Raw genomic sequence first — 27,473 nt, 5'->3', positions numbered from 1 at the left:
AAAAATACACAACTTACTTTGCACCATCGAATACAATGGATTTGACTTGACCACACTGTCGAAAGAGAGACTGTAGTTGTTTATAGTACAGAAATCCATAGGGAGGAATGTGTTTCAGCTGTAACACACAATGCAGTATTCATCAGAGCAGACGTCAAAGCTAACGAAACAGTGATAATGTTCATAAAGTTAAGCTGCTGCCCATTACCTTAGTTCACAAAAAGCCCATTATTTTAGATCACTGCCTTTAACCATAAGATGTAGACTCTATGGATAGGTATATTTAGTGGCTGATGACTGTTACGTTATAACTAAACTTTAATGATAAATATGTTAAATAAAAGATAATTCTTTCTCTGTTAAAATAATCCAAAGCCTAACACAAAAAATAAGAGTTGTGTTTTATTTTACTTTCCAGTAATCAAGCTGACTAAATGCATCTCTTTAAAAGACTCTTTCTACGTAAGGAAGACTGGGAACTCGAGAGGAGCACAGGTTAGGGACTGGGGCACTTCCACCATCACTGCCGGAAGTAAAGCGCACTGAGCTGCGGCAGACTCTCTCCACCAGCCCCAGGTCCTCGCTTTCCCCCTTCTGTCCTGGCGATTCGTGTCCCAGGCTCTGGTTCTGGCAGGAAACCTGAGGCCCTGGCCACAGCCACGGCCCCTGCCACCAGGTCCTGTTTGTCTCAGGACCCACCCTGGCCCCACAAGAGAGGCAGTGGGTAGGTGAGAACGCCTGGGCTCTGACCTGTCTAGTCAAGTCTCCTGAAGCAAAGTACCGGGTCGCCCTAGGACTCAACCACCCCATGAAAGAAGGCTGGTGGTAAATCCCCGCCTCGAGGGGCCAGTGCGAGGCTCAGAGAAGCATGAATACAAAGTACGTCATAAGGGCCTCTCAGATAAGTGCGGGGTCAATACAAGCTATCATCTGGTTTTATAACACACACAGAAGACAAATTTTTGGCCCCCAGAGTGCAGGGTGAACAGGCTGCCTTGTGGATGAAGGAGGCACGCACAGCTCCGTGTCCAAGGAGAATCCTGTAGGAAACTGTACAGCTGTACAAAGCTGCCAACCAGTAACATTTTACTTTGTGTGAAACAAAACTGTTAACTAAATGTTCTTAAACTTATGGAGAAGTGTCTTAAATCCTTCAAAATGGCACATGACCAATCAGCATTAATCATAAATATGTAATTTCTCAAGGCTTTCTTTCAAGGCCAGGTCTGCAAAAAAGGCAGCCAGACTGAAGAGCAAGTAGATGTATGTGAAAAGGTCACACAAGCCATAATATTCACTTTAGGGGGAGACAAATTCACCAGGTCCTTATAAACCTGGGAACGACTAGAGGATATGATGTACGGTAGTAGCCACACTGAAGCCGAGCTCCTACCACAATGGTCGTCTTTGGGTCTTTGCCGGCCAGCTCCCTCACCGCCATCTCCTCATCAGGCTGTCCGAAAGTGAAGTAATTTGGGTAAAAAGCACCTGCCAATACCACCTAGAAGAGAATTGGATTTTCATGAACTAGCAACATTTTTTATTGGTCTGTCTCAACAATACACTAATCTCTTCCCAGAACGATGTAACCAACAGGTGTAAGGTGAAAGAGGAGTGCATAAAAATACTGACCCTTCCACCAATCAAGTAGAAAGTCACAATTCTGATTATCTCACTGCTACTACAGAAGCACTCCGGACATGTCCTTCTTCAAAGGAGCTGGAGCCCCTCTCAGAAGGAGGTTTAGGAAACAGTGGTGAGTTGAGTGAGGGCACGAATGACTGTACACACTTGCCCACCTGCTGTCCAACATACCCACCTCCACGGGCCAGGCACCTCCCCAGACTCCAAGAAGCACACCCAATATGCACTTCTAAACACACTCTGTAGACAGTCCCTTCATCAATCCAAGTGCACCATTTGACACATACACTCACGGAAGACTCTCCCCAGCCTCCAACCAATTTGACATCCAGAAAAACACTGTGTTCCAGCATCACTCCATTCACAGACAGCCACCTACAACCCAAGTCTACATGCTGATGTGTACAGATATATTCCTTCTCTGAACCCCAACGCAGAAGCATTAGCCCCTTTGTAGGATACACTTCCCTCTACACAATCCCTATAACGTCCCATCCAACCAGCTAGCCTGATCATGCCCTCTAAAGTTAGTATTTTCAGTGTAAGGGAATAGCTACATATGTTGGATAACATTAAGAACATTTTTAGTTTCTTAAAAGCAAAAACCCAAGGACCTCTCCTGAAGCAGTAACAACAGCTGGTGTGCTACAGAAACGTTCCTCTGGAGATGAGCAATGGGGCTGGGTGACCAACTCCATGACGCGGGAACCTGAACCATGCTGTCCCCCAAAGCAGCACGAACACCAGGGGCCTAAAATCTCTTGATGCATCATTTGTATCAGAGAGAAAGCATTGGGGGCTTTCTCAACCACAACAGCTAGCCGGGAGAAAGGAGGAGAAGAGACGTCCAGGAAACCCCAGCACACCTGCAGGATGAACCGCTGCTTGTGTACATACTCCTGGTCCATGACGGGCCGCCGACAGTCCACATACATATTGAACTGGGAGATTCGATTCTTCAATTCTTCATATAACTCAGCCACCTAAGAAAGACACATTGAAATAGGAGTACTTACGCTACTCAGAACAATGAGAACACTGGAAAGTAAGTGTGCGATGAGCAAAGCGCTCCTACGTCTACGGGACCGGACGCCGCCCTCGATGAGCAAAGCGCTCCTACGTCTACGGGACCGGACGCCGCCCTCAATGAGCAAAGCGCTCCTACGTCTACGGGACCGGACGCCGCCCTCGATGAGCAAAGCGCTCCTACGTCTACGGGACCGGGCGCTGCATTTAGTACCACTCAACTTATTAAAGATGAATTAGTAAGAAATGGAAAGATGCTCAAGATGACACTGACAGAAAATACCAGGACGCAGAACCACACGTGCTTCACGATCCGTATCTGTCCGTGCACACGCATGCACACACACACACAACCACTACAACATACACCCACGATGTCCTCTGGGCATCACGAGAGAAAGTAACCAGAACCACAGCCTCCGCGTTAAGTCCTTTACACGCCTCAAAACCTCCACATGAATGTGTACCGCTTCTGTGATTAAGAACAAGATGAGAACAGGGGCGCCTGGCTGGCACAGTTGGTGAGGTGTCCGACTCTTGATTTTGGCTCAGGTCATGACCTCAGGGTCGTGAGACTGAGCCCGGCGTCAGGCTCCACACTCAGCACAGTCTGCCTGAGACTCTCCCTCTCCCTCTGCCCCTCCCCACTCGCTCGCACGCCTTCTCTCTCTCACACACACACAAATAAATAAATACCATCTTTAAAAAAAAAAGCTGAGAACAAACAGGGTTGCTGGGGGGACGTGGCTGGGGGCTGGGCATGAAGGAGGGCACCTGTTGGGATGAGCGCTGTATGTAGGTGATGAATCACTAAATTCTACTCCTGAAACCATTAACTAACTAGAATTCAAATAAAATAAAATAAAATAAGATAAGATAAGATAAAATAAAATAAAATATAAAATAAAATAAAATAAGCTCAAGTGACCAATGGTTCAACAGCTGCTCTCAACAAATCACCCAGTTGTAATAAAAACCATTTCACACAAAACACCAAACTTCAAAGTACACACACAAGAATACACAACCCCAAATACCTATAAGTTTTCACAATTTACCACAAAATTATCTCCAACTAAAGTAAAAAACCCTACAAATCACAGGTGTGAACATTAACTGGAAGACAACTAAAAAGAACTGGAAAGACAGAAAAACTTGAAAATCATGACCTGTGAGGAGGCGGGGAAAGCCTGGAACGCGGAAGGTAGGGCCAGGCGCGTCACCCAATGTCAGCCTATGTACTTCCATGCTCCTGAACCCTTTCATAAGGCTGTTGTCACACAGCACTTCTTAGTTAAAAGTCAGCATAAAAGTATGCAAGTCACCTTTTCTGACCAAAATGCAATAAAATCTGAAATGAATCACAAAACAAGACATCTGAAAATATTTCTAAGTGAAAATTCAAATATTCCACTTAAAAACTCTTTAGTCAGGGCCGCTTGGGTAGCGCAGTCGTTAAGCATCTGCCTTCGGCTCAGGGCGTGATCCCGGCGTTCTGGGATCGAGCCCCACATCAGGCTCCTCCGCTGGGAGCCTGCTTCTTCCTCTCCCACTCCCCCTGCTTGTGTTCCCTCTCGCTGGCTGTCTCTCTGTCACATAAATAAATAAAATCTTAAAAAAAAAAAACTCTTTAGTCAAGGAGGAAACCGACACTAAAAAAAGTTAAGAGACGGGAATAATAATCCCTACTTATCAAAAATCAACGGGATATGGCCAAACAAGAAAATACACAGCTTAAACGCTTTTAACTAGGGGCACCTGGGTGGCTCAGCGTCTGCCTTCGGCTCAGGGTGTGATCCTAGGGTCCTGGGATCGAGACCCACATTGGGCTCCCTGCTCCGCTGGGAGCCTGCTTCTTCCTCTCCCACTCCCCCTGCTTGTGTTCCCTCTCTCACTGGCTGTCTCTCTGTCAAATAAATAAAATCTTTAAAAAAAAAAAAAAAAAAAGAAAAAGCTTTTAACTAGAAAAACTAGAAGTATTCATGGATTAAATATTCATCTCAGGAAAACTTAAATACTAAACCAAGAGACAAAGGGCTAAATTAACAGAAAAAAAGCAAAAATCAATTAAAATCCTCTACCTTTCCCCTTCCCCCAAAAAACCTACACCAAAGACCAACAAAGCAAACCCAGAGAAAGTCCTCTACGTAAAACAGGCTAAGCCTGTGCACACTGCACAGCGAAGGGTTAACCCAACAGGCCTGGGCTGTCCACACCCTGCACATTCCAAAGCCAGATCTGGTTCCTGGGACACAGCCTCTCAGCCCTTGGACCATTCTGCCGCAGAAGAGTGTCCTGTTGGCCTGAGGCCTTGGGGCTGAGCAGGAGCTGGTGGCAGCAATAGGATTTAGGGTGGAGGCCCTGTGCCATGCAGTAGCAGCGTGAGATCTGGAGGGGCGAACAACTGAGTCACGAGGGTCAGCTATGCAGGCGCCCCAGGCCTACATAAACACCCTCAAGTACAAACCTGGACACCAAGGCCCAAGTGAGCCTCTCCGGTTGGCAATCCCTCACGCCTGCTGTCACCCATGGCTGCCGGTAGAGCTGGCTGTGCCCTCACGCCCACAGGGGAGAGAAGGGAAGCCTGGCACGTGTGTTGTCTGGACTTCTCCCCGTGTGCCTTTCACCTTTGCTAATTTTAACCTGTATCCCTTAGCTATAATAAACTATAACCATAAATAGAATAGCTTTTCTGAGATCTGTGAGTCCTTCTAACCAATCACGGAGCCCGAGGGTGGTCTTGGGGAACCCCTGAACACACAAATCTAATCAAGAATCCGAGAGGGCACACGTACGCAACATGCAGAATGAGAAAATGATGTTATCGCCTTTGAAATTACAAGAGAACTAAATTAATAGGAGTTAAATACATATATTTAATCATACATACAAGTTGCATATGCGCGCTCCATGTTATACTTAAACATAAATACTCATGAGTTACATACTATAAAAACTGCATCCTACACATGTAACATGTACACAGACCCCCACTGCAGCCCGAGCGCTCACACCATGCTGCACACCACAGGCACTTCACAAACACTGGACGCGCCGTCTTTATTCTCAGCCACAGAACTCACAACTCACCTCTCTGATTCTCTTGATCTGAATGTAATTTAACCGCCCCCAATCAAGTTCATCCTTTAAATAAAGGCACAATACTCAGTGTTAACAAATTAGAGCGAATTTGGCTACCATAATACATCTACGTCATCTAAAAATAGAAATCAGAAAGAACATGTACACCAACCGAAGAAAAACCACGGCTGGCTCTTTAAAAGGAAGCTTTAACCTTAACGCGAGTAACTGTTAATAAGGATACCTCTAGACATGGCAAATTTAAACACACAAACCCATCAACAGTCTTTTGAACCTAATCAGTTTAGAAGGAGAACAAAACTTGACCAAAAAAAAAAAAAAAAAGGGAGGCCTACATGTTGAATTCTTTTAAGCCTACTCTCTACAACCGAGTTCACAGCAGCAAGAGGAAAGCCTTCAGAGTTCTTAGCTGTGAGCGGGCTCCTCGAGGCCCACACCTGCAGGCACTGAGCACTGGCCACTGAGGAGGCTCCCGACCCTGCAGAGCATCATGGGGACTCAGGGGCGGAAGGCCACCACACAGCGGGGCTCTGCGCAGTTCCCAAGGCCCAGGAGCCGCCCCTGCAAGGGACCACTGCCAGCAAAGACAGGCTCTTTGCCCTAGGACTGCCTGCTCACTGTTAGAGCCTGCCGCCCTCTGAGGACAGGCCACAGTGACCGCAGCTCAGGCTTGGCGCTCTCCTGTGTCACCTGTGGTGGTGAGGCCAAGAGAGAAGTGTTGGGGAGTCTCCCTGGGTCCCTTACAACTGGCTACCAATGAAAGAACCAACCTTTGGATGCCGCAGGTCTCCTCTCTGTCTGCAAGTTTGCCAAGCCTAAAAATAAATGACCCAGTTTCAAAAACACTTTATTAGCTAATTAAAAAATTTTAAAGTCTCATTTCAACACATTTTGACTACAGAAAACTTACAAATTTAATTTTTTCCATTCAACTTCATAAAATTGAACTCCCACCCCCATTTACTTCTTCCCACATGGTCTGTTTCATGTTGGACATCAACAAGCCTCACGATGCTTTCAGCAGAGACAGGGCTACGGTAGGAAAATGTACTAACGATCCATGATAGTTGCTTTCCCCGCCTGCACAGAGAAAACTTACTTTAAACGCCTCGACAAGTGCAATACAGTCACTCTTACTATTGCCAGAGAAATTCACTTTGTTCCTATAAACAGATAACAAACAGTGTCATGTGATACCATTAAAACAAAGTGACTTTTAGAAATAGGACTATTACGTACCTGTATCCATCAAGATGCTGCCTAAAAGGCATTGCAAAAAAATTCTTCAAAGAAAGAGCTGCCGCTAACAAGAGAAAAACAAAGATGAGGCAAGATGGTTAGAGTGGCATTCCACACCCCTCCCGGCGGATTTCCGTGCACTCACACTTACCTATAATAAGACATTCATCTAGACATCCAAATACGTGTCCAAGGACTATGAGTTTACCGAGCTGTTGATTAACAGGAAGCTGGGCTAAGACTCTTCCTAAGAAGGTCAGTTCGCCATCATGGGGGTTCTCATCTTCTCTTTGCCCACTCACTGCAAGTGCACCGACCTTTACAAAATAAATTCACCCTGTTAGCAAGCACTGACTTCTTCTTGCTCCCTTTTCCCTTAAGGTAGGGAGTCTAAACAGGAAATGCAGACCAAATTCTGGGGATTAAGATTCTAAAAGACATCTAAAATGACTTGTAAAAAATTGATGCTACCGAAAAATAATTCTCTTAATGCTTTTAAGAACTTAGACTACATTTTATTATTTTTTAAAAGGGCGACGCTGCGAGGTAACACTCAAGATATGCCCACAAAAGTCTACCTCACTCACAATTTAACAAATATGGCATGCACCATATGAAACCAAAGGCCTAACTAACACATCGTGGGGGTCACGCACAACACAACGTATTAAACTGTCTGTGGGGAGAAACTTCCTTAACTTGACAAAGGGTATTTCATAGAAACACAAACCAGAATCAAGATAAAGGCAAATGCCAGAGCACCCCCAACTTCGAGGCCAGAAGCAGAGTATCTACAGCCCCAAGAAGTGGAATGCCGGCAAAGGCCAGGGCTGCAAGTAGCAAGAACACAGCATGAGCAGGGTGTCGAGACCAGGAATCCAAGGAGGCAAAGCAGTTTCCAGCAAGGGATGGAGCCCCTAGAGGATGGGTGGAGACAGAACTGCAGGGAGAGAGCGCAGGAGCTGACAGGCACCACAGGCACATGCCTGGGGGTGGCGGGGAGCTGCTGGGAATCCCTGCGCATCAGCCTACAACAGGGCGCTTTAGACACTTGACCCGCCAGGCCTTCGAAGAAGAAATGTGCAAACACCACTTAGCGTTAATTACTTTAACATTTGCAGAAAGGTGTATTTAAGAATAACCATTCAACATCATCATACACATCTCTTCTCCCAGCACTCCCCGTGGAGCCAGCACACAGCAGGTGGGGGAGGGAGTGGTGGAGGAGGGAGGGGGAGCCAGCAAAGTTGAGAGCCTCAGCAGGACAACTAACAAAATTGGGGTAAACAACAGGTATGGAATCTGCAATCAACAATGAGGCAAATTACACATGCTCTGTCAACTTTAAAGCTATCCACATTAGGAAACTTCTGAAATTTACCCAACAAAATCTTAGCTCTTCCCAACACTGATGTACATCAGACAGATGTACCTCCTTTAGTAGAAGGATGGTTCGTTCAATGTCACTCAGACTAGGCGGAGAAAGGGCGGTTGCCAGCAAAGCTCTTGGTTCACCCATGTCCAGCAATTTCACTTTCAATATTGTGCTTCCTAAGGGACAACGCTGAAAAGAGCAAAAATTTAGAAATAATAAAATAACAAAATAATTAACCTACCCACATGACCGGTACTTCAGACACAGAAGCAGAACAGAGGAGGAGAAAAACAGAAAGAAAAACAGAAGATGGGAGAGAGAGACGGAGGGTGAGAGAAGGAGAAAGAGCAGGACAGAGACAAGAAGAGGTGACAGAAACGGGAGGGAGAAGGGGGGAGAGAGAAGGAAGAGAAAGATGAAGCAGAGAAGGAAGAAGAGAGGAGAGACTGAGAAGAAGCAAACAGCCAACCGGACGTTCATGAGCTACAAAGGGGCTGTGGAGCCCAGAGACGCGAGGAACCACTCCTCCCAGGAGAAACTGAACACGCATGTAAAGTCCTAGCAGAGTGCCTGGCGCTTAGTTAACGGCAAGCCAGCACTTCGAGTAAAGACTAGTTTGGGGGAGTTTGGGGGCACCTGGGTGGCTCAGTCATTAAGCATCTGCCTTCTGCTCGGGTCATGATCCCAGGGTCCTAGGATCGAGCCCCGCATCGGGCTCCTTGCTCAGCGCAGTCTGTTTCTCCCTCTCCCCCTCCCCCTGCTGGTGTTCCCTCTCTAGCTGTGTCTCTCTCTGTCCAGTAAATAAATAAAATCTTTAAAAAATAATAATAATAAAGACTAGTTTGGGCAGATGATGATTTTTCTGGAATCAAAATTATAGAATAAAATTATACTTAGACGATTCAGTAAAACTCTGTAAAAAATAAACTTTGAAAATGACCAGAGAGTATTACCAGCATCTCAGGAACGACGTGGTCAGGGATGGAGCTGTCCCAGAAATCCCTGTGGATCAGTCTGTAACAGCACCCTTTAGATACTCGCCCCGCACGGCCTGCGGAGGGGAAGCAACCAAACACCATTTGACATGAGTCACTTTAACGTTAGCATAAATATTTAAGGATAACCATTAAATATTAAGGAAAACCTCTTCTACCAGACTAGGGCAGTAAACACTTAGAATAGATGACTGTCAGAAGTCCTCGTACATAGGCAGATTAAGTGCTGACTTCTACTCCATAATCTACAGTATAAAACGCAACCGTATTTCTAAAGAAACCAATGTTGGCCCCGATATCTAATGGAAATCAAAACATTTTAAATACAAGACATTTCCTGCAAATGCAAAGCTCATAATAATAAAAACACAAGAGTAAAAGTTGGCGGGAGCGGGTGTGGCTCCCCCAGTGACGTGGCTATGGCGCAGGCTGTCAGCACCTGCCTTGGGCTCTTTGCGGCTGTCATCTATCCTCACACCTGTGTAAAGGGCTCGGAGTCAGGCCTGGCCTTCACACATCACCATGAATGACTCTTCTCTTGCAACTGTACTGCTTGTGGAGTAAAAACTCCTTTATCCCAAAACAAAATAAAATCTCCCAAGGAAAGAAAATGGGGCAAGGGGGAAGAGTGTCCCTAATACTCAGCTTTACAAAATGGGGCAGCCCAGGGAGGTTCTTTCCTTCCCCACATGTGGAGTCAGGAAAGATGGAGGGGGAGTGTGCCCTCCTGCCCCCCCACCCCCACCATTTCTCCTGGTAGATCCCCTCCCCATCAGGAGGTCGAGTGGTGAGTCCAGACTTCAGCACTGCCATCACCCCCACCCCGCACCTACCTGCACACGACAGGACTGTCTAAGTAGAAAACTCCAAGCTAATGACCAAAAACAAAAGCAAAAACAACTCCTAGAACCGATTAGCAAATTCGGCAAAGTCACAGGATAGAAGAATGACACACAAAAGTCAATCACATTTTTATATACCACAATTGGTAAAAACCAAAATTAAAAACGCAATGCCGGGCACCTGGGTGGTTCAGTCGGTTAAGCGTCTATTGATCGAGCCCCACGTCCATGGGCTCCATGCTCAGCAGGGAGTCTGCTTCTCCCTCTCCTTTTGCCCCTCCCCTTGTTTGTGCTCTCTCTTTCTCAAATAAATAAATAAAATATTTACAATCACTCCAAGTAAAACGAAATACTTAGGATCTTTATGCTGGAAACAACACAACGCTGATTAAAGAAATCAAAGAAGACCTTAATAAATGGAGACACATACACTGTGTGCAGGGACGGAAGGACTCAACATAACAAACACACCCATTCTCCACAAAATGACTGCCAGGTTTAACACAATTCCTATCAAAATCACAAGATGATTTTTTTGCGACCTAGATAAGCTCATTCTAAAACCTGTATGGGAGGGCAAAGTAGAATAACTCCGACAATTTTGAAAGTGAAGAGTGAAGTGGGAGAAGCCTGTCTGCTGTAGGTGAAGTCTCGCCACAACCAGCACGCTGCCGGTGAAGGGAGAGACGCGCACGCCAACAGGACGACACCAAGCACCCAGGCAGAGCCCCACACAGGTGTGCCCCAGCGACACTTCACCAGGTGCAGAAGCCACTCCGTGCGGAAAATTCAGTGGTGCTGAAACAACTGGACATCCACAGGCAAAGAAATGCACCTCACCCCACACCTCAGAGAAGTAATTACAGAAAGTAGTTCAAATGGGTCGCAGCCATAAGTACAGAACATACAGGTAGAACACTCTGAGAAGAAAACTCCGGAGAAACACCTGCGAGCCAGGGCGAGGGGAAGCACTCCTACGCGTGACCCCAAACGATCCACAGAAGGACAAACGGATACATTGGACCTCGGCCAAATTTAAAACTTCTCTTTGAAAGAGCTGTGAGGAGGATGAAAAGAGAACATACAGAACGGAATGGGAGACACGCGTGCGAACCACACACGTAACAGCTCACACAGGACTGGTGTGGCAGCTGCACGGAGAGCTCCCAAGCCCAACAGTCAGCGCGCACACAGTGCAGCTGTAAACGGGCTCCGTCGAGAGACGCAGAGGACGAGCCACTCGCCTCAGCCATCCCAGTCGCAGGGAGCCGTGCTCACACACCCGCAGTAACACGGCAGGCTGGCGACGACGTGCAGCAAACGATCACATACGCAGCTGGTGGGGACGCGAAACGGTGCAGCTGCCACAGCAACGGGGGGGGGGGGCAGTTTGTTACAAAACTCACCACGTGCTCCCCGTGTCCCCCAGTAATTGCACTCCTGGGCTTTTATCCCAGAGAAATGAGAACTAATGTCCACACAAAGCCTGCACGTCCATATCCACAGTGGCTTAATTTGAGATCGCCGAGAACCAGAGATACTCAAATGTCCTTCCACGGGCGAACGGCACGATGGGATCCAGCAGCAAGAGGGACTCCGGATACACGCAGCAACTGCACGGGTCCTCAGGAGGTTATGGTGAGCGAAGAAAGCCCATCTAAAGTCACCTGCTGCATAACTCCATGTGTCCAACGGCCTCGCAACAACAAGCCCATGAACAAGAGCCCAGCGGTTGGCAGAGCACGCTGGGGATGTGACTACAAAGTGGCGGCACTGGGCCGCTCCTTCCAGGCAGCGAACAGGTCCGTGTTCAGACGGTGGTGCTGACACGAGTCTACACACAGCATCGAACTGCACAGGACACACACCGGAGCGCGTATCAAAGTGGCCAATGCATCGTACCTACATCAAGCGCCCGACTGCAGCTGGGAGAGCTCCCTGCTAACAAGCTGGAGATGCTGGGGCAGGGGTTCGGGGGACTCTATGGACGATTCTTGCAGCTTCTTGTAGGAGAAAGAATTTTTATTACAGAAATCTTGAATATACTGAAAAACAGACAAAGGCTAAAACTCCTATAATCTCAAGACTTCCCCAAAGATAATCACTTGAACATTTTTGGGTATTTATTTCTAGTCATTTTTTCTGAGCATGGGTTTTTGTTTGGGGGGCAGTTCTGGGTAGAGAGGTACATAACTCAACATCCAGTTTTTCCACATGCCCAGTGAGAAGCCGCTTCTGGCGGGGCGCCTGGGTGGCACAGCGGTTGGGCGTCTGCCTTCGGCTCAGGGCGTGATCCCGGCGTTGTGGGATCGAGCCCCACATCGGGCTTCTCTGCTATGAGCCTGCTTCTTCCTCTCCCACTCCCCCTGCTTGTGTTCCCTCTCTCGCTGGCTGTCTCTATCTCTGTCAAATAAATAAATAAAATCTTAAAAAAAAAAAAAAAAAAAAAAGAAGCCGCTCCTGCCCAGATGTGAGTGGCTGCTCGGTCATTCAGTCTCACGCCCCCTCCGGGCAAGCTGGCTCAGGGCAGGCAGCAGAGGTGCGTGTTAAGGACGCGGACGCAGCCAGAGCAGGGCCACCACTGTCCCTGGTCCAGTGCAGCCCAGACAGCCACCGTGTACTACCTCACAGGGTGGGACGAGGATTTAACAAGTTCACATCAAACACTCAATGAATGTTGCCTCTACTCTCTCAAGGACGCAGCAGCTTTACTGCCCGACAGGTATTTCGGAACGGCCCTTCATCCGCCCTCCCTGCGAGTGCTCTGATAAAACACAAGCCACCCCTCGGTCCACACTGAGAATGCTGCCCCCTGGGGCCCGACCCCCACAGGTGACAGGAGCAACCTGTCCAAGCACATCACAGCTGCACCTCCACTGGGGTCAAAGGCCTCCCACCCGGACAGACCCTCCATACCCTCAACTCCCCAGTGATACAACACGCGCACATCACGGCAAATGCGGGACCCTCTGTGGAACCAATTTGGAAAATTAACCCTAGAAGGATCAGGACTTGGGGAGAAGTCAGAGGAAGGATTACCAAAAGTTAATTTAAAATGATCAAAAATTAACTTGGTCTCCGTAACCATTCCCCAAACACTTTCTGCATTCACCGCAAAAACTGGTAGTGCTGAGATGAGCAGATGCTTGTCTGTTACATACAAAAGCTGTCACCTGACTCTACGGACGAGAGGAGAATCACAGATCTAAATGTAGGGTCTGATGACAGAAGTCACTGCTGCTGAAAACTTCGAACCGGTTCCAGTGAACAAAGTATCAGCATAAGAGTAAAAACACAAAAACCAAAAATTTTTAAAGACACCTGAATGTGCCACAATTCATTACCGTGCGGGACACGAACGCCTTACCTTTTCTCTGATTACAACTGGTTTTAGAGGCCCAGCTCAATCGCAGACTCTGATAATTCGTATCTTCATCACAAACCAGAGTTCTAGTCAAACAAAAATCTATAACTGTCATTTAAAAAAAAGGAATGTAAACACCATGATAACAAGAAATAACTGTGTAATAATCACAATGCATAGCGACAAAACAGTATGAAACACGCTGTCTTTAGAATCAGTGCACGTACAGAAGCTCTGCAAATGCACGGCCACTTACTGCCCAGGCTCACAGTCTTTACTGTAAGGACTGGGAGCCTTTGGGCATAGAGGACATAAGCCCTGTGGACCCAACATGCCATATGAAGAGCCTGTCTGGACTGCACCCAAAAGAGCACGGTCAGAGGGGCACGACGACGGCAGTGCTGGACTGCAGGGGCTCAAATCCAGGGCAGAGTGCAAGCTGCTTGTCTTCTCGGGGCTTCAGTGTCCTTATCTGTGGGACCCAACTGATGGAAGCCCCTCCAAGTCCCCCCTGGACAGACCATCCCTGTTTTGACTGTAGGAAGCAGGCCAGGCTGGCAGGCAGGGTGCCCTCTTGTCCCCGACCCCTCACACGCTGGGCATGAAGGAGCAGTATGTGTCCTCTCCACCCCTCCCTGCTACCGCCCTCCCAGAAAACCTCTGCCTCGTTCACTTCACCACCACCACCACCCTCTTCTGGCTCCCCAGTCCTCATCTCCTCCAACGCTGCTCCCACCAGAATTTTTGGTGACTTCCATGCCCAGCAAACAATGGAGGCATCCCATCAACTCCCTCTGATCATCCTGTCCTCCACCCTCCACCCAGGGCCGCACCTGACACCGGCATTACAGTGACAGAAAGTGCCCCTCTCTGAACCAGAATTATCCTTCCTCTCCCTGCCTCCAGGCCTACACAGCTATCCTTACTCCCTGTAGATGGCCCCACGATCTGTCCATCTTATGACCTGTTAGCTCTCCCTCCATTTGCTGCCTCCAGTCCTCCCTTCCCTGCTGACCAAACTTCAGCTCCACTCCCTGAAGGTATTGGGAACTCTGTGCCTTCCCATTCTGATCTGCTAGTCTGACCAAGCACAGCCCAGGCCTCCACTGCGCAGTTCCTGGAGCCAGAGAAGGACAAACCCATCAGGCCAGCAGATGGACTGCCCCCTTTCTATTCCTGGCCACTAGGCTCGAGTGGCCCTCAGGGGACACAGCCCCTGGTCCATCAACCTCACTCCCCCAAGTCTTTAGGGTCCTGTCAAATCTCTACGGCCCCCTCGTCTCACTGTGTGCTAACGGCCACGCCTCTGGCTCACTGGGGGAAGCCGAGGCAGTAGAGGGCCTCATGAGCTCCTTCGGGCACCTCTCCTCACACTCCAGCCTTTCCCTGGGAGCAAAGGGAAACCACCCACATGCACACAGAGGCCAAGCACCCATGCGATGCCCCATCGCATCTCCTCTGCCCTTCACAAGGACGAGGCCACAGCAACCGGGCCCTTGCTCCTGCATCGTCCTCTGTACGTTTCCCGTCACCCAGGAAAAGTGCTGCTGGGTCTCCCGCTGGTACTGGAAATGTGTTCTGTTGGCTCCAGCTGCCGTTCAGCTACTGCCCTATTTCTCTGCTCCCCTTTACAGCAGAATGCCTCGGGAGTGCTGACTTCACTGCCTCCAATGCCTCTCCCCTTCCATCCTTTTGTGACCTCCAGCAAAACTGCTCTGGTCAAGGTCACCAATGACGTCCATGTTGCTAAATCCATAGCCAATTTCCAGTCTTCTTCAAACCTGACCAATCATCAGCATGACATTCTTGTCCACCCCATCTTCCTCACAACACCTTCTGATTTGGTTTCTAGGACTTTGCTGGCTGTCCCTCTGTAGCTCCCCATTACTGCCCATCTTTAAATACCAGAAACGCCTTCCCCATGTGCACTTGCTGGGGAGCGCGGCCACCCGTGGACCGCTGGTCTCCAGGCTACACAGCCGACTATTCCTGGACACACAGCAGGTGTCCCCACCTTACCGCTCCATGTCTCCCACAGCCCCGCACCAGATCCCCCAGCACACCTCTCCAGAACTGGCCACTCCTTACGTTCCTCCCACCAAATCCCCCTGCAAACCACCACGGATTCTTGCCCACACTAGTCGTACCCTCCTCACTCAGCACCCCCACTCCCCTCAGCCCCGCTGTAGTCTGCCCTTGGATGAACTGCAGGTAAGTCATCCCTACTCTCAGAACTCTCTCACCAGCAAAACCCAAAGGCCTCACATGCCCTAGAAGGCCTTGCATGACCTGGTACCCCACCCCTTTACTTCCCTGACCTCTCCCTCCAACCACTTCCTTCCCGCGCGCCTGGTCCAGCTCCCCAGTCTCCCTACTTCCTTTACCAATCTTCCTGCACTTGCTTCACAGACTTTGCACACTCTGTTCCTCCTACAAACATTCCTCCCCCAGCCCCTACCCCTTCCCCGGCCACTCCATCAGCAACCTCAGTTGCCCTTCCCCACTACCCCCTGCCCCCTCTACTTCTTCCTCTTAGACACACCATCATTTCACATACTGCATGTCTCATTTTATTTGTCTGTCTTTCAATTACCTACACTGAAGGTATCTGAGAACAAAGACTTTTGCCTGTTTACTATTTCTCTAGCAGCTAGAATCATCCCTGGCACAGAGATAAGACACTGTCATTCCCCAAGTTTACGTGTTTATCTGTCCACCCACTCTGTCCCCTTGCTTCTCCTCAAACCCATTCCCCAAGCCTGAACCACGTCTTCCCATGGCTCATTCCTCACTCGATTCAAGTCTTGTTCAAATACCACTTCCTCAGCAAGATGTTCCCACATCACCCTGTCTAAAAGATCATTTTTCCCAATAACTATAACCCTCTGTCTGATGCACTCTCCTACACAGCACTGAGCTCTCCCTGAAATGATACATATTTTTGCCTGCTGTCTGTCTCTCCCATCAGAACACAGAACACAGCCACCATGAGACAGGGCTTTGGCTTAGTCATCACTGTTTCCCCAGCATCGAGAGCAGTGCCTGGCACATGTGAGGCTTCAAAATATGAATTAATAAACGTAGAAAATCCATTAATAAAGCAATCTCACAAAGTAATCATATATGGAAAATACCAAATTATGAGTAGCTTCCCTCTGAGTTGACATGGTAACCCACTAAAGCTACCCTGAGTGACAGATCAGCCAAGCTCCTGCCCACACCCTTCCCTCCAGCCTCAGAACCCAACATGCGGCAGCCCCAAGCTCTCCTGTCCACAAGGGCCTCACAATGCCCCAGAGGAGGAGGAAATGGTGAACTACAAGTACGGAGAAACTTCCAAACAAGAGATGGGGATGAGGAGGAAGATGAATTCCTGAGGGGCAGATCTGCCTACAAATACTACAGTTCTCAACGTGGGGAAAACCGAGAGGCGCCTTACCGTATTTGACATCTGGAACTGTGACGGAGCTCTCTGCGATGTTGGTAGACAGGATAATCTATCAAACATCAAAAACAAAGCATCTGACGTTCCTACTATATACTGGAAACATTAGGCAAAGGTGAAAAAAAACACCTCAAGCTCAAAAATTATTATTTAAAAGCTTTTTAATGTAAATATTGGATTCAAATTTTAAAATTAATAGTTTTCCTGTTTTCTACAAGCTACAACTGCTCAGGGGTCCAGGAGGGGGGTGGGGGACTTGGTGCAGGGTGGGCTCCCAGCTCTGCCCTACACCAGGGTGGGGCGTTGGGCCAGTTACTTACCTCGTGGTTCTCATACACAGCACGCACGTAATAAGGAGGATGGCCGCCCCAACAGGGCTGTTGTGAAGATCCCAGGAGTTAACAAGGGCAAAGTGCTCAGAATTGTTGCTGGCATGAACCGAGTGTTCAATAAAGAGCACCTATCTCCTCGTACTGCTCGCACCCAGGCACAGAGCCAGACACTGTGCCGCTACTGCAATGTTAGTCCACACACACACACTACAATTCCTAACTGTCTGCATTCAAACAACACAAGTCTGAGAGAGGTGATCTGCTCAAAGTCACACAACAACAGGTGACAGGGACTCATGCCACCTCTCTGCCCAGGTCCACATGCATGATCTTAACTGCTACCCCTCTTCCTGCGTAATCCCTCCCACACAAAGCCTGGCAACACAGCAGGTGCTTTAAAACAACAGGCAAGAAGCCAGGCAAAGATAGCTGTCCCCAACCTCAGATGTGGGACTTCAGGGGTGCTGGCAAAAAGCACAACCAAGCTAACACACAGACGAAGGGCTGGGCCTCTGGCAGCACTGGGACACCATGCAAGGTCCTGGCTACCCTAGAGTCTGAACATCTGTACTGGAAGCAAGGAGGCTGAACTGTGCATGAGACATTCCTGACCATCTCAAGCAGCTCTAGAAGGGTTGTGCTAAGACATTCCCATGGTCCACACATAATCTGAGATTAAAGAAATCCTCTTTAACTAGGACTGAGAAGTGTGGATTCTTTTTTTTTATAATAATCTTTTTTATTATATTATGTTAGTCACCATACAGTACATCCCTAGTTTTTGATGTAAAGTTCCATGATTCATTATTTGCGTATAACACCCAGTGCACCATGCAATACGTGCCCTCCTTACTACCCATCACCAGCCTATCCCATTCCCCCACCCCCTCCCCTCTGAAGCCCTTGCTGCATCATGGACGGCACTGGAGGAGATAATGCTAAGTGAAATATGTCAAGCAGAGAAAGACAATATTATCATATGGTTTCTCTCATCTATGGAACATAAGAACTAGGAAGATCGGTAGGAGAAGAAAGGGATAAAGAAAGGGGGGGGTTGGGGCGCCTGGGTGGCGCAGCGGTTAAGCGTCTGCCTTCGGCTCAGGGCGTGATCCTGGCGTTCTGGGATCGAGCGCCACATCAGGCTCCTCCACTATGAGCCTGCTTCTTCCTCTCCCACTCCCCCTGCTTGTGTTCCCTCTCTCATTGGCTGTCTCTATCTCTGTCGAATAAATAAATAAAATCTTAAAAAAAAAAAAAGAAAGGGGGGGTTAATCAGAAGGGGGAATGAAGCATGAGAGACTATGGACTCTGAGAAAGAAATGTGGATTCTAACCAAAGCTGCCAGAGCAGTGCTGCAGACGCCAGAACAGTCCCACAATCTGAGAAATACCAAAGAGTAAAAGACATCAAAATCCACTAGCAACAATGCCCAGAAGTTGAGGAAATTTAAAAATGTTAGCAACTGACTTGCAAAATAAAGGACAAAATTAACAACATACCTGGCTCATCAGGCAATTATGTGCTTAGGGAGAGCCACTAGCTACAGAATACAGGATCCAAATAAGCTGAAATGTTAGCATTCTCCGTTGGTAGAGTCTCTAAGGAAAAGGTACCCAAAGCGCTTGCAACTTGCCTCCTGGGTTCCTACCTTTCTGTACCCAGGAACTGGACTTAAAAACACATTATTCTGTTCTTCTAGAGTCACACTTGAATGGAGTGGATAGACCTGTAACCTAGGGAACAGATTAATGAAATAAAATGTCCATAAAAAGTAGATGTATATGAGAACACACAAAAATTACTAACTGTTCACTGACACGATCAGAATTATTTAAAGCAGGAACAATACAATAATATATTGGTAAAAACAAAGCTGCATCATTTGAAACACACCTTTTGTGAACCATGTTTGTGAGAAGTTCGTGCATATAGTTTATTTCACCCAGACCTAGGGAAGAAAAAAAAGAAGTGGGGGGGGGGATGTATTTATTACTGAAAAAAAAAACCCGAAAACAAAAAAACACCTTTAAATTAAAATGACGTCTTTTTCAAAAAAGGCCCTACCAATTCATTTTATTTGACTTTGTTATTATCCTCTTTGCCCAATTACATCACAATTACAAATAAAAATGTACAATGACACTGACTACTAGTAACTCAAAAATATGGGGAAAAACTCACACTCTTCCAGTGTTTTCCTTTGTACAACAGTGACTGCCTGCAAGTGTGGCCCTCTGAGAAATTTTACATTTCTTTTTTATTTCCCACTGACTTTTCCAAATTTCCTACGATGAACATGCTACATTTTACAACCAAAAAAAAAATAGTTTTTAAAAAGTCTTGGTCACAGAGATATACTAAATTATTTTCATTAGGTTTAAGAAACGTCTATTGAGGGGCGCCTGGGTGGCGCAGTCGTTAGGCGACTGCCTTCGGCTCAGGGCGTGATCCCGGCGTTCTGGGATCGAGCCCCACATCAGGCTCCTCCGCTAGGAGCCTGCTTCTTCCTCTCCCACTCCCCCTGCTTGTGTTCCCTCTCTCGCTGGCTGTCTCTGTTAAATAAATAAAATCTTTAAAAAAAAAAAAAAAGAAACGTCTATTGATACGTGAGTAAAACTCACGTGCTTTTCGGTCATCCTGAAGTATCAACCCTATAATGGGGTTGAACTGTGTCCCCCAAAGAGATGTTCAAGTCCTAGCCCCAGTACCTGAGAACATGATTTTATCTGCAAACAGTATCACCGCAGACATAATGAGCTAAGGTGAGATCATACTGGAGAAGACAAGCCCTTACTCCAATACGACTGGTGCTCCCTTCAGGGGGAGGGACAGGGACAGACACAGAGCATGCGCGCCATGTTAACAAAGGAGGCAGAGACAGGAGGGACGCCAAGAATGGATGGAAGGTGGCTGCCAGAGGCTGGGAGAGGCAAGGGAGGACTCTACCCAGAATCCCAGAGGGAGCAGGGCCTTGCCAACACCTTGATTGTGGACTCCTGGTCTCCAGGACAGTGAGAGAATAAATTTGTAGTCTGAAGACTTACAGCTCATAGCCCTTTATCACAGCAGCCCTACAAAACTAGTACAGAACCATTCCCAAAAGAACATAATGAAATAAACATATATCAAACCTGCATTCACATAAACACAGAACAGAAAGACAACAATGTACGCTGTGAAATATCATTTGTTAATATTTTCTGCAGACAATGTTTAGCAGTTAAAAAGTATTCCTCTCACTTTTGGGTATTCTTAAGCCCATACCACTGTGGTTCTGCTCTGGTCATACTTTTCCTTAATATGCTGTTATGCACACAACAGTCCTGGACAAATATTTATTGGGGTAAATACAGCTCCACCCCACCGTCAGCTAATGGTTGCTTCCTGGGCACAAAACTAACCCATATCGACCTAGGCAAAACATGACCAAAGTTACAAACTCAAATGCCGCACCCCAAAATTAAGTATAAGTTACTCTTATTCAGGCTTTTTGTTCACCGAATCTACCAGCACAAATATTCATATGCTCTCTATATTACCTTCCAACAACAAAAAATGTGTGAATTACTGTAATAATGTTCCACCGAACTATACCACTTGATTTTAAAAAACTAAAAACATCATTTTGAAAAAGTACAATTTAACAGAAATTAATCTTTTCAGATATCTGAAGGGCCAATCTTCCCAAATATTAAGAAAGGGATGCAAGGACTCTTGTGGTGTCACAGTAACAACACTGTCATTAAGAGAGCTTTAAATGTACGCTGATGGCCATTACCTCACATTTATAACCATATACATGAAATAGCAAGTTTAACAAAGCCATTTATCGTATTGAAAATTTTGAAGGGGGTAAGACTGCCTTCAAAAAATTAAATTCTTCGTGATCAATCACTTTAGCATTCAAAGGTCCCAGTAAGGGATCAAACTGCAAATCATACTTGTTCAGGTTCTCGGGGTCTAAAACAGACTAAACGCACACAGCGAGTACCATTTTTCACAATATGGGCTAGACACAAATGCAGCCTCCGCCCAGGTCACAGGTATGACGCTCACCTGGCAAAAACACCAACACGCTGCTCCGCTCCAACACAAACTGGGCACCCGACCAGGTCCTGCTCCTGTTACGAAGGTGAAGTGCACAAACGTTAATCCAGGTGAGCACAGCCGCTGCGGTTCCAGAACCTAACAGTCCAGCTGCTGAGTGCGAAAATCTTCCACACGCCAGCCAGTATACTGTTCCTTCTTGAACAGAAGAAAGCACAGAGGCCCCAGGACATAGCCCCACAATCACTATGGGGCCCCAAGCCCCTCGACTCCCACTGTTTTCTCCTATAAAAACTCATTATTATCTGCCAAACTTTCCCTTGAAATTTAGCTATTGTAACCTAGAATCTCAAAATACAAAACTTTAAAAATAACTACGAGTAAAACTTAAACTCAAAGCATCAGCTCGACTTCCTGGTCCCATCAAAATACTTCCTTTGTGTGAAATCAGAACTTTCATTCTCTGCACCCTGTGAGCTCTCTTCATGCAGGCAGGTAAGGTGGTAACAAAACAGGTAAGGCCCCTGCTCTTTGGAGTTCACATTCTAGCTGGAGAGACAGACAAGAGACAGGCAAGCAAATCAGGTGCCTCCGGCTGAGCAGTGAGACGGCTGGCAGGAACAGACGGGGGCCCGGAGCCGCTGGGGGGCGGGTCCCAGCTCACCCCCACATCCCTTCTCCTCCTCTGCAGTTACTGTTCCAGGTAGAGCCTAGACTGTTGTTGCTCCGCTCCTCCAAGAACTGACAAAGACTAGAGTGAAAACTTCATGCAATAGAGAAAGTAAAACAACAGAGAAAAATCAATAAAAGCCAAACCTGGGTCTTTGGGGAAAAAAAAATCAATGAAATGGGCAAATCTTTACCTAGTTTGACCAAGAGAAAAAGAGAGAAGATTCAAAATACTAGACAGAATCACAAATGAAAGAGAGGACCTTACTACTGACTTGACAGAAATAAGAAAGATTACAAAGGAATGCTATGGACAACTGTACAGCCACAAAGTAGACAGCTGTCATGAAATAGATACCTAAAAAGACACAAACTACTGAAACTGATCCAAGAAAAAAAACAATCTGAATAGACCTACAACAGAGGAAGAGATTGGATCGATAATTTCAAAACTACCCATAAAGAAAGCCCAGACCTGAATTCTACCAAAGAATTGATACCAATTCTTCACAAACTTCTAAAAAACAAAACATTTCCCAACTTACTTTATGAGGCCAGTATTACTCTGACACCAAAACCAGACAGAGACATCACAAGAAAACCACAGACCGAGATCTCTTATGAACATAAATGCAGAAATCCGCAACAAAGTACTAGCAAACCAAATCCAGCAACATATGGAAAGAATTATACACCATGACCAAATGGAATTTATCTGAAAAAAGCAAAGTTGATTTAACACCTAAAAATCAATTAATGTAATACATTATACCAACAGAAAAAAAACAAAACTCACATCATTATCTCAACAGACACAGTAAAAGCACTGAATAAAAATTAATACTCCTTCATTAAAAGCTTAAAAAAATAAAATTAAAAATTAAAAACTCAACAAACTAGAAATGGAAGTGAACTCCCTCAGCCCGATAAAGGTCGTCTACCGAGAGCAGCACGGAGCAAACACTACACTTGATGGCGAGAAGCTGGTGTCCCCCCTCAGACCGGGAACAAGGCGCCTGCCCCTCCCACTCTGCTGAGCACCGCAGTGGAGGATCTAGAGCAATGAGGCAAGAGAGGGAAATACAAGGCATCCAGACTGGAAAAGAAGAAATAAGACTATCTCTGCTCATACATGACCTGACCCTGTGTACAGAAAATCCTAACAAATCCTACTAGAACTAATAAACAACTTCAGCAAGGCTGCAGGATAAAAGATCAGTATACAAAAAATCAATTGTTATTTCTATATACTTGCAATGAACTATCCGAAAATGAAATTATTTCCTTAATTTCAACATCCAACATCAAAAAGAATAAAATGCAGGAGTAAGTTTAACAAGATAAGTGCAAAACCTACACTTTGAAAATTACTAAGTGAGCTAAACTACTAAGATAAAAATGATTTTCAAGAGTGCCTGGGTGGCTCAGTCGGTTAAGCATCTGCCTTCGGCTCGGGTCAGGATCCCGGGGTCCCGGGAAAGAGACTCACATCAGGCTCCCTGCTCAGTGGGGAGTTTGCTTCTCCCTCTACCCCTCCCCCTGCTCATGATCTTTCTCTCTCTCTCAAATAAAGAAAATCTTTTAAAAAATGATTTTCAAAAAGCAAAAGAAACAGAAAAACATCCCATATTGGAAGACTTAATATGGTAATAGTTAAGATGTTACTACTCCCCCCAAACTGATCTACAGACTCAATACAATCTCTTTCAGAGTCCTGGCTTCCCTGGAGAAACTGACACGCTTATTCTAAAATTCACATGGAATTATAAGGGACTTGGTATAGCCAAAACAATCCTGAATAAGAATAAGTTAGGAAGACTCATACTCCTCATTTTAAAATTACTTCAAAGCAATGGTAATCAAGATAGTGTGGTACTAGCCCCAGGACAGATATATAGAACAACAGGATAGAATTTGGAGACTAGAAATAAACCCATACATCTATGGGCAACTCATTTTCAACAAGGGCACCAACACCGTACAATGGGGCAGGAAGAGTCTTTTAACCAACAGGGCTAGGACAAATGTATAGCACACACACTAAAGAATGAAGCTGGACTTTCACCTCACACATACATAAAAATTAACTCGAAGACCTAAGACCTAAATTAAAGAGCCAAAACTATAAAACTCTTAGAAGAAAACAGAGATAAATCTTCTCAAGCCTGAACTTGGCGATGGATTCTTAGCTATGCCACCAAAAGCATGAGCAACAGAAGAAAAAGTAGACAAATCAGACTTAACCAAAATTAAAAATTTTTGTGCTTCAAAAGACACCAGCAAGAAAATAAAATCACAATCTGCAGAATGTGAGAAAATGTTTGCAAATCATGTATCTGTTAAAGGGCTTTATCTGGAAAATATAAAGAGCTCTTACAATTCAATAATAAAAAGATAACCTAATTAAAAATGGACAAAGGACTTATGTCTCTAAATATTAATACGTATATTTTTACAGAGGATATACAAATTGCCAATAAGCTCATAAAAAGATGTTCAACATCATTAGTCATTAGCGAAATGTACATCAAAACCACAATGTGAAACCACTTCAGACCCACTAGGAAGGCTGCAAGCAAAGATCAGACGTCAACCAGCAATGGCAAGGATGTGGAGAGATCGGGCCCCTCCTAAGGTGCTGGGGCAAATGTAAAATGATGCAGAAAGCTCTGGAAACCAGTTTGGCACTTCCTCACACAGTCATACACAGAGTGACTGCATGACCCAGCAATTCCACTCCCAGGCATACGCACCAGAAAAATGAACACAGACGTCCACACAAGTACTTGCACGTGAACTTTCATGGCAGCATTATTCACAAAAGCCAAAAGGAGAAAGAGAACGTAAATCACCATCAATACACAAGTGGATAAACAAAATGTGGTCTATCCATCCAGTGGACTGTTATTCAGCCACAAAAAGGAATAAAGTACTGACATACGCTACAACATGGATGGACCTTGAAAACTTACAGTAAGTGAAAGAAGTCAGTCAGCAAACATCAAGATTGCATTCATATGAAGGTCAAGAAGAGGGAAACCTACAAAGACAGGAAATTGACTAGTGGTTGCTTAGAGCTGGGGGTGAAAGGGAAGGATGAGGGAAGAGAGCAAAAGGGTCATGGTTTCTTTTTGAGATGATGAAGATGTTCTAAAATGGACTATGGTGAGGGGCGCCCGGGGGGCTCAGTCAGTTGAGCGTCCAACTCTTCATTTCAATTCAGGTCATGATCTTGCAGTCTTGAGATCGAGCCGCACATCGGGCTCTGTGCTCAGCATGGAGTCTGCTTCAGATTCTCTCTCCCTCCCCCTCTGCCCCTTTCCCCTGCATGAGCGCTGTCTCTAAAATAAATAAATAAATAAAATCTCCTTTTAAAAAAGAATGAAATAAAGGGATAGCGAAGGTTTTAGAGGTAAAGATAGAAAGTAGGGGGTGCACTCTTGAAACATGACAAAGTAGAATTCAGACCCACAGCATTAAACAAGACAAAGAAGCAGACAATGTGATGCTGAAGGCCGCAATTCACAACAACACTCTGACGGTAACCAACGGCTACATGCCAAAAAAAATGGAGCAGCCAAAATCCAGAACTCCAGCAAAACCAAACGCCAGCGAGGATGTGGAGCAACAGGGCCTCTCATTCATTTGCTGTGGGGAATGTGAAATGGTACAGCCACTTTGGAAGACACTAAACTGTTGCTGTTTTTTTAAGATTTTATTTGTTTATTTGAGAGATCATGAGAGAGCACACATAAGTAGGGGGAGGGGAAAGGGGAGAGGGAGAAGCAGGCTCCCCACTGAGCAGGGAGCCCAATTCGGGCTCGATCCCAGGACCCCAGGACCATGACCTGAGCCAAAGGCAGATGCCTAACCAACTGAGCCACCCAGGTGCCCCACTTGTGTGGTTTCTTACAAAAGTAAACATACTCACATCCGGTGTTCAAGCAATCATGTTCCTTGGTATTTACCCAAAGAAGCTGAAAACATATGTCCACACAAAGTCTGCACACAGATATTTATGATAGCTTTATTCTTAATTGCTCAAACTTCGAAGCAACCAAGATGTCCTTTAGTAGGTGAACAGAGAAATAAACTGTGGTCCATCCAGATGAAGGAACGCTGTTCAGCGCTAACAAGAAATGAGCCATCGAGCCATGGAAAGACATGGAGGAATCTTAAATGCATATTGGTAAGTGCAAGAAGCCAGTCTGAAAAGACTGCATATGCGGGATTCCCAACTACATGACATCCTGAAAAAGGCAGAACTATGGAGACAGTAAGAAGGTTGTCATGGGTAATGGGGGAGGGAGGGATGAACAGGCAGAGCACAGAGGATGTGAGGGCGGTAAAACTATTCTGCTTGATATTACAAGGGTGGATATGCGTCATCATACGCTTGTCAAAACCCATAAAACGTACAACACCAATAGTGAACCCTAAAGTAAACTATGGCCTGTGGGTGACGATGATGTGTCAATTAAAACAAAGGTATGACTCCAGCGCAAGATGCTGACAGTAGAGCATGTTGTACACGTGTCAGGGAAAGGTATATGGGAACTCTGTGTACTTTTCTCCTCAATATTGCTGTGAACCTAAAAACTGCTCTAAAAAATTAAGTATATTTAAAAGGAAAAAAAAAATCCCTGAGTCCACTGTGACATTAAAAGTTAAAGAGAGAGGAGAGGCAGGGTGATAAAAGGGAAATTCCTCTTTATAGAATAATCCCAGGGACTAAGTGGGAGCAAATGATTACATCAGACCACCACCCATGTGGCAGGATCATCAGTGAACACACACTACTGGACGAAAGGTTGTTAGGCAGCATCAGAGACACCAATGTTCTCACTCCAGGAGCCTGCCGAATCTCAAGCAAGGTCAACGAACAATAACCCCACCTGCTCGCAGAAGTCACGCCACAGATCCTCCAAGACTAAGAGCGTGGCTCAAAGTCAGCCGGAGCCAAAAGGCAGATATTCTTACAAGGAGGGGTTAGACCAAAAGGTGACTTCTCGCTGCAGTAAGAGAAGCCAGACTCTGGGAAAACATCATCAAAATACAGAAGAAAAAATAAAAATGGTTGTATTTAATGTATGCAAATTATATCTCACTAAAGCTATTTAAATGAAAAAATTAGAAAAAGCAAAAATAAGGAAAGAACCACCTATATTTTAAGCCTAACTAAACTATTTCAAGAATGAGAGTGAAATAAAGACATTTTTAGCAAAATAAAAACTGAGAACATTTACCAACAGACTCCTAAAAAAACTTCTGAAAGATGTACTTTAGGAAGAATGAAAATGATCTAAGGAAAGTCTAAGATGCCAGATAGAATGATGAGTAAATAAAGTTATATATATTGGGTAAATCTAAACACACTGATGATATAAAAATAA

At 45.9% G+C, this 27,473-nt stretch overlaps 1 protein-coding gene across 1 annotated transcript in view; it reads right to left on the bottom strand.

Moving 5' to 3' along the window:
- Positions 1–27,473, bottom strand: part of TDRD9 (tudor domain containing 9) — a 121,553-nt gene that overhangs the window by 47,148 nt on the left and 46,932 nt on the right. The window contains exons 9-23 of the mRNA XM_087856292.1: positions 21,421–21,485; positions 19,258–19,312; positions 19,013–19,097; positions 17,027–17,084; positions 13,591–13,695; positions 9,340–9,437; positions 8,444–8,575; positions 7,163–7,328; positions 7,012–7,075; positions 6,872–6,935; positions 6,543–6,587; positions 5,761–5,814; positions 2,511–2,627; positions 1,394–1,501; positions 18–118 (exon numbers count right to left, since the gene is read on the bottom strand). Of these exons, the coding sequence (XP_087712418.1) occupies positions 18–118; positions 1,394–1,501; positions 2,511–2,627; positions 5,761–5,814; positions 6,543–6,587; positions 6,872–6,935; positions 7,012–7,075; positions 7,163–7,328; positions 8,444–8,575; positions 9,340–9,437; positions 13,591–13,695; positions 17,027–17,084; positions 19,013–19,097; positions 19,258–19,312; positions 21,421–21,485 (1,317 nt within the window). The remainder of the gene's footprint in view (positions 1–17; positions 119–1,393; positions 1,502–2,510; positions 2,628–5,760; positions 5,815–6,542; positions 6,588–6,871; positions 6,936–7,011; positions 7,076–7,162; positions 7,329–8,443; positions 8,576–9,339; positions 9,438–13,590; positions 13,696–17,026; positions 17,085–19,012; positions 19,098–19,257; positions 19,313–21,420; positions 21,486–27,473) is intronic.

The sequence above is a fragment of the Ursus americanus genome, chromosome 26 (assembly GCF_024610735.1).
Source record: "Ursus americanus isolate L20-20 chromosome 26, mUrsAme1.1.p, whole genome shotgun sequence".
NCBI classification, from domain to species: Eukaryota; Metazoa; Chordata; class Mammalia; order Carnivora; family Ursidae; genus Ursus; species Ursus americanus.
The sequence above is the reverse complement of the archived record's forward strand: the minus strand, read 5'-3'. Positions and strand labels throughout refer to the sequence as shown.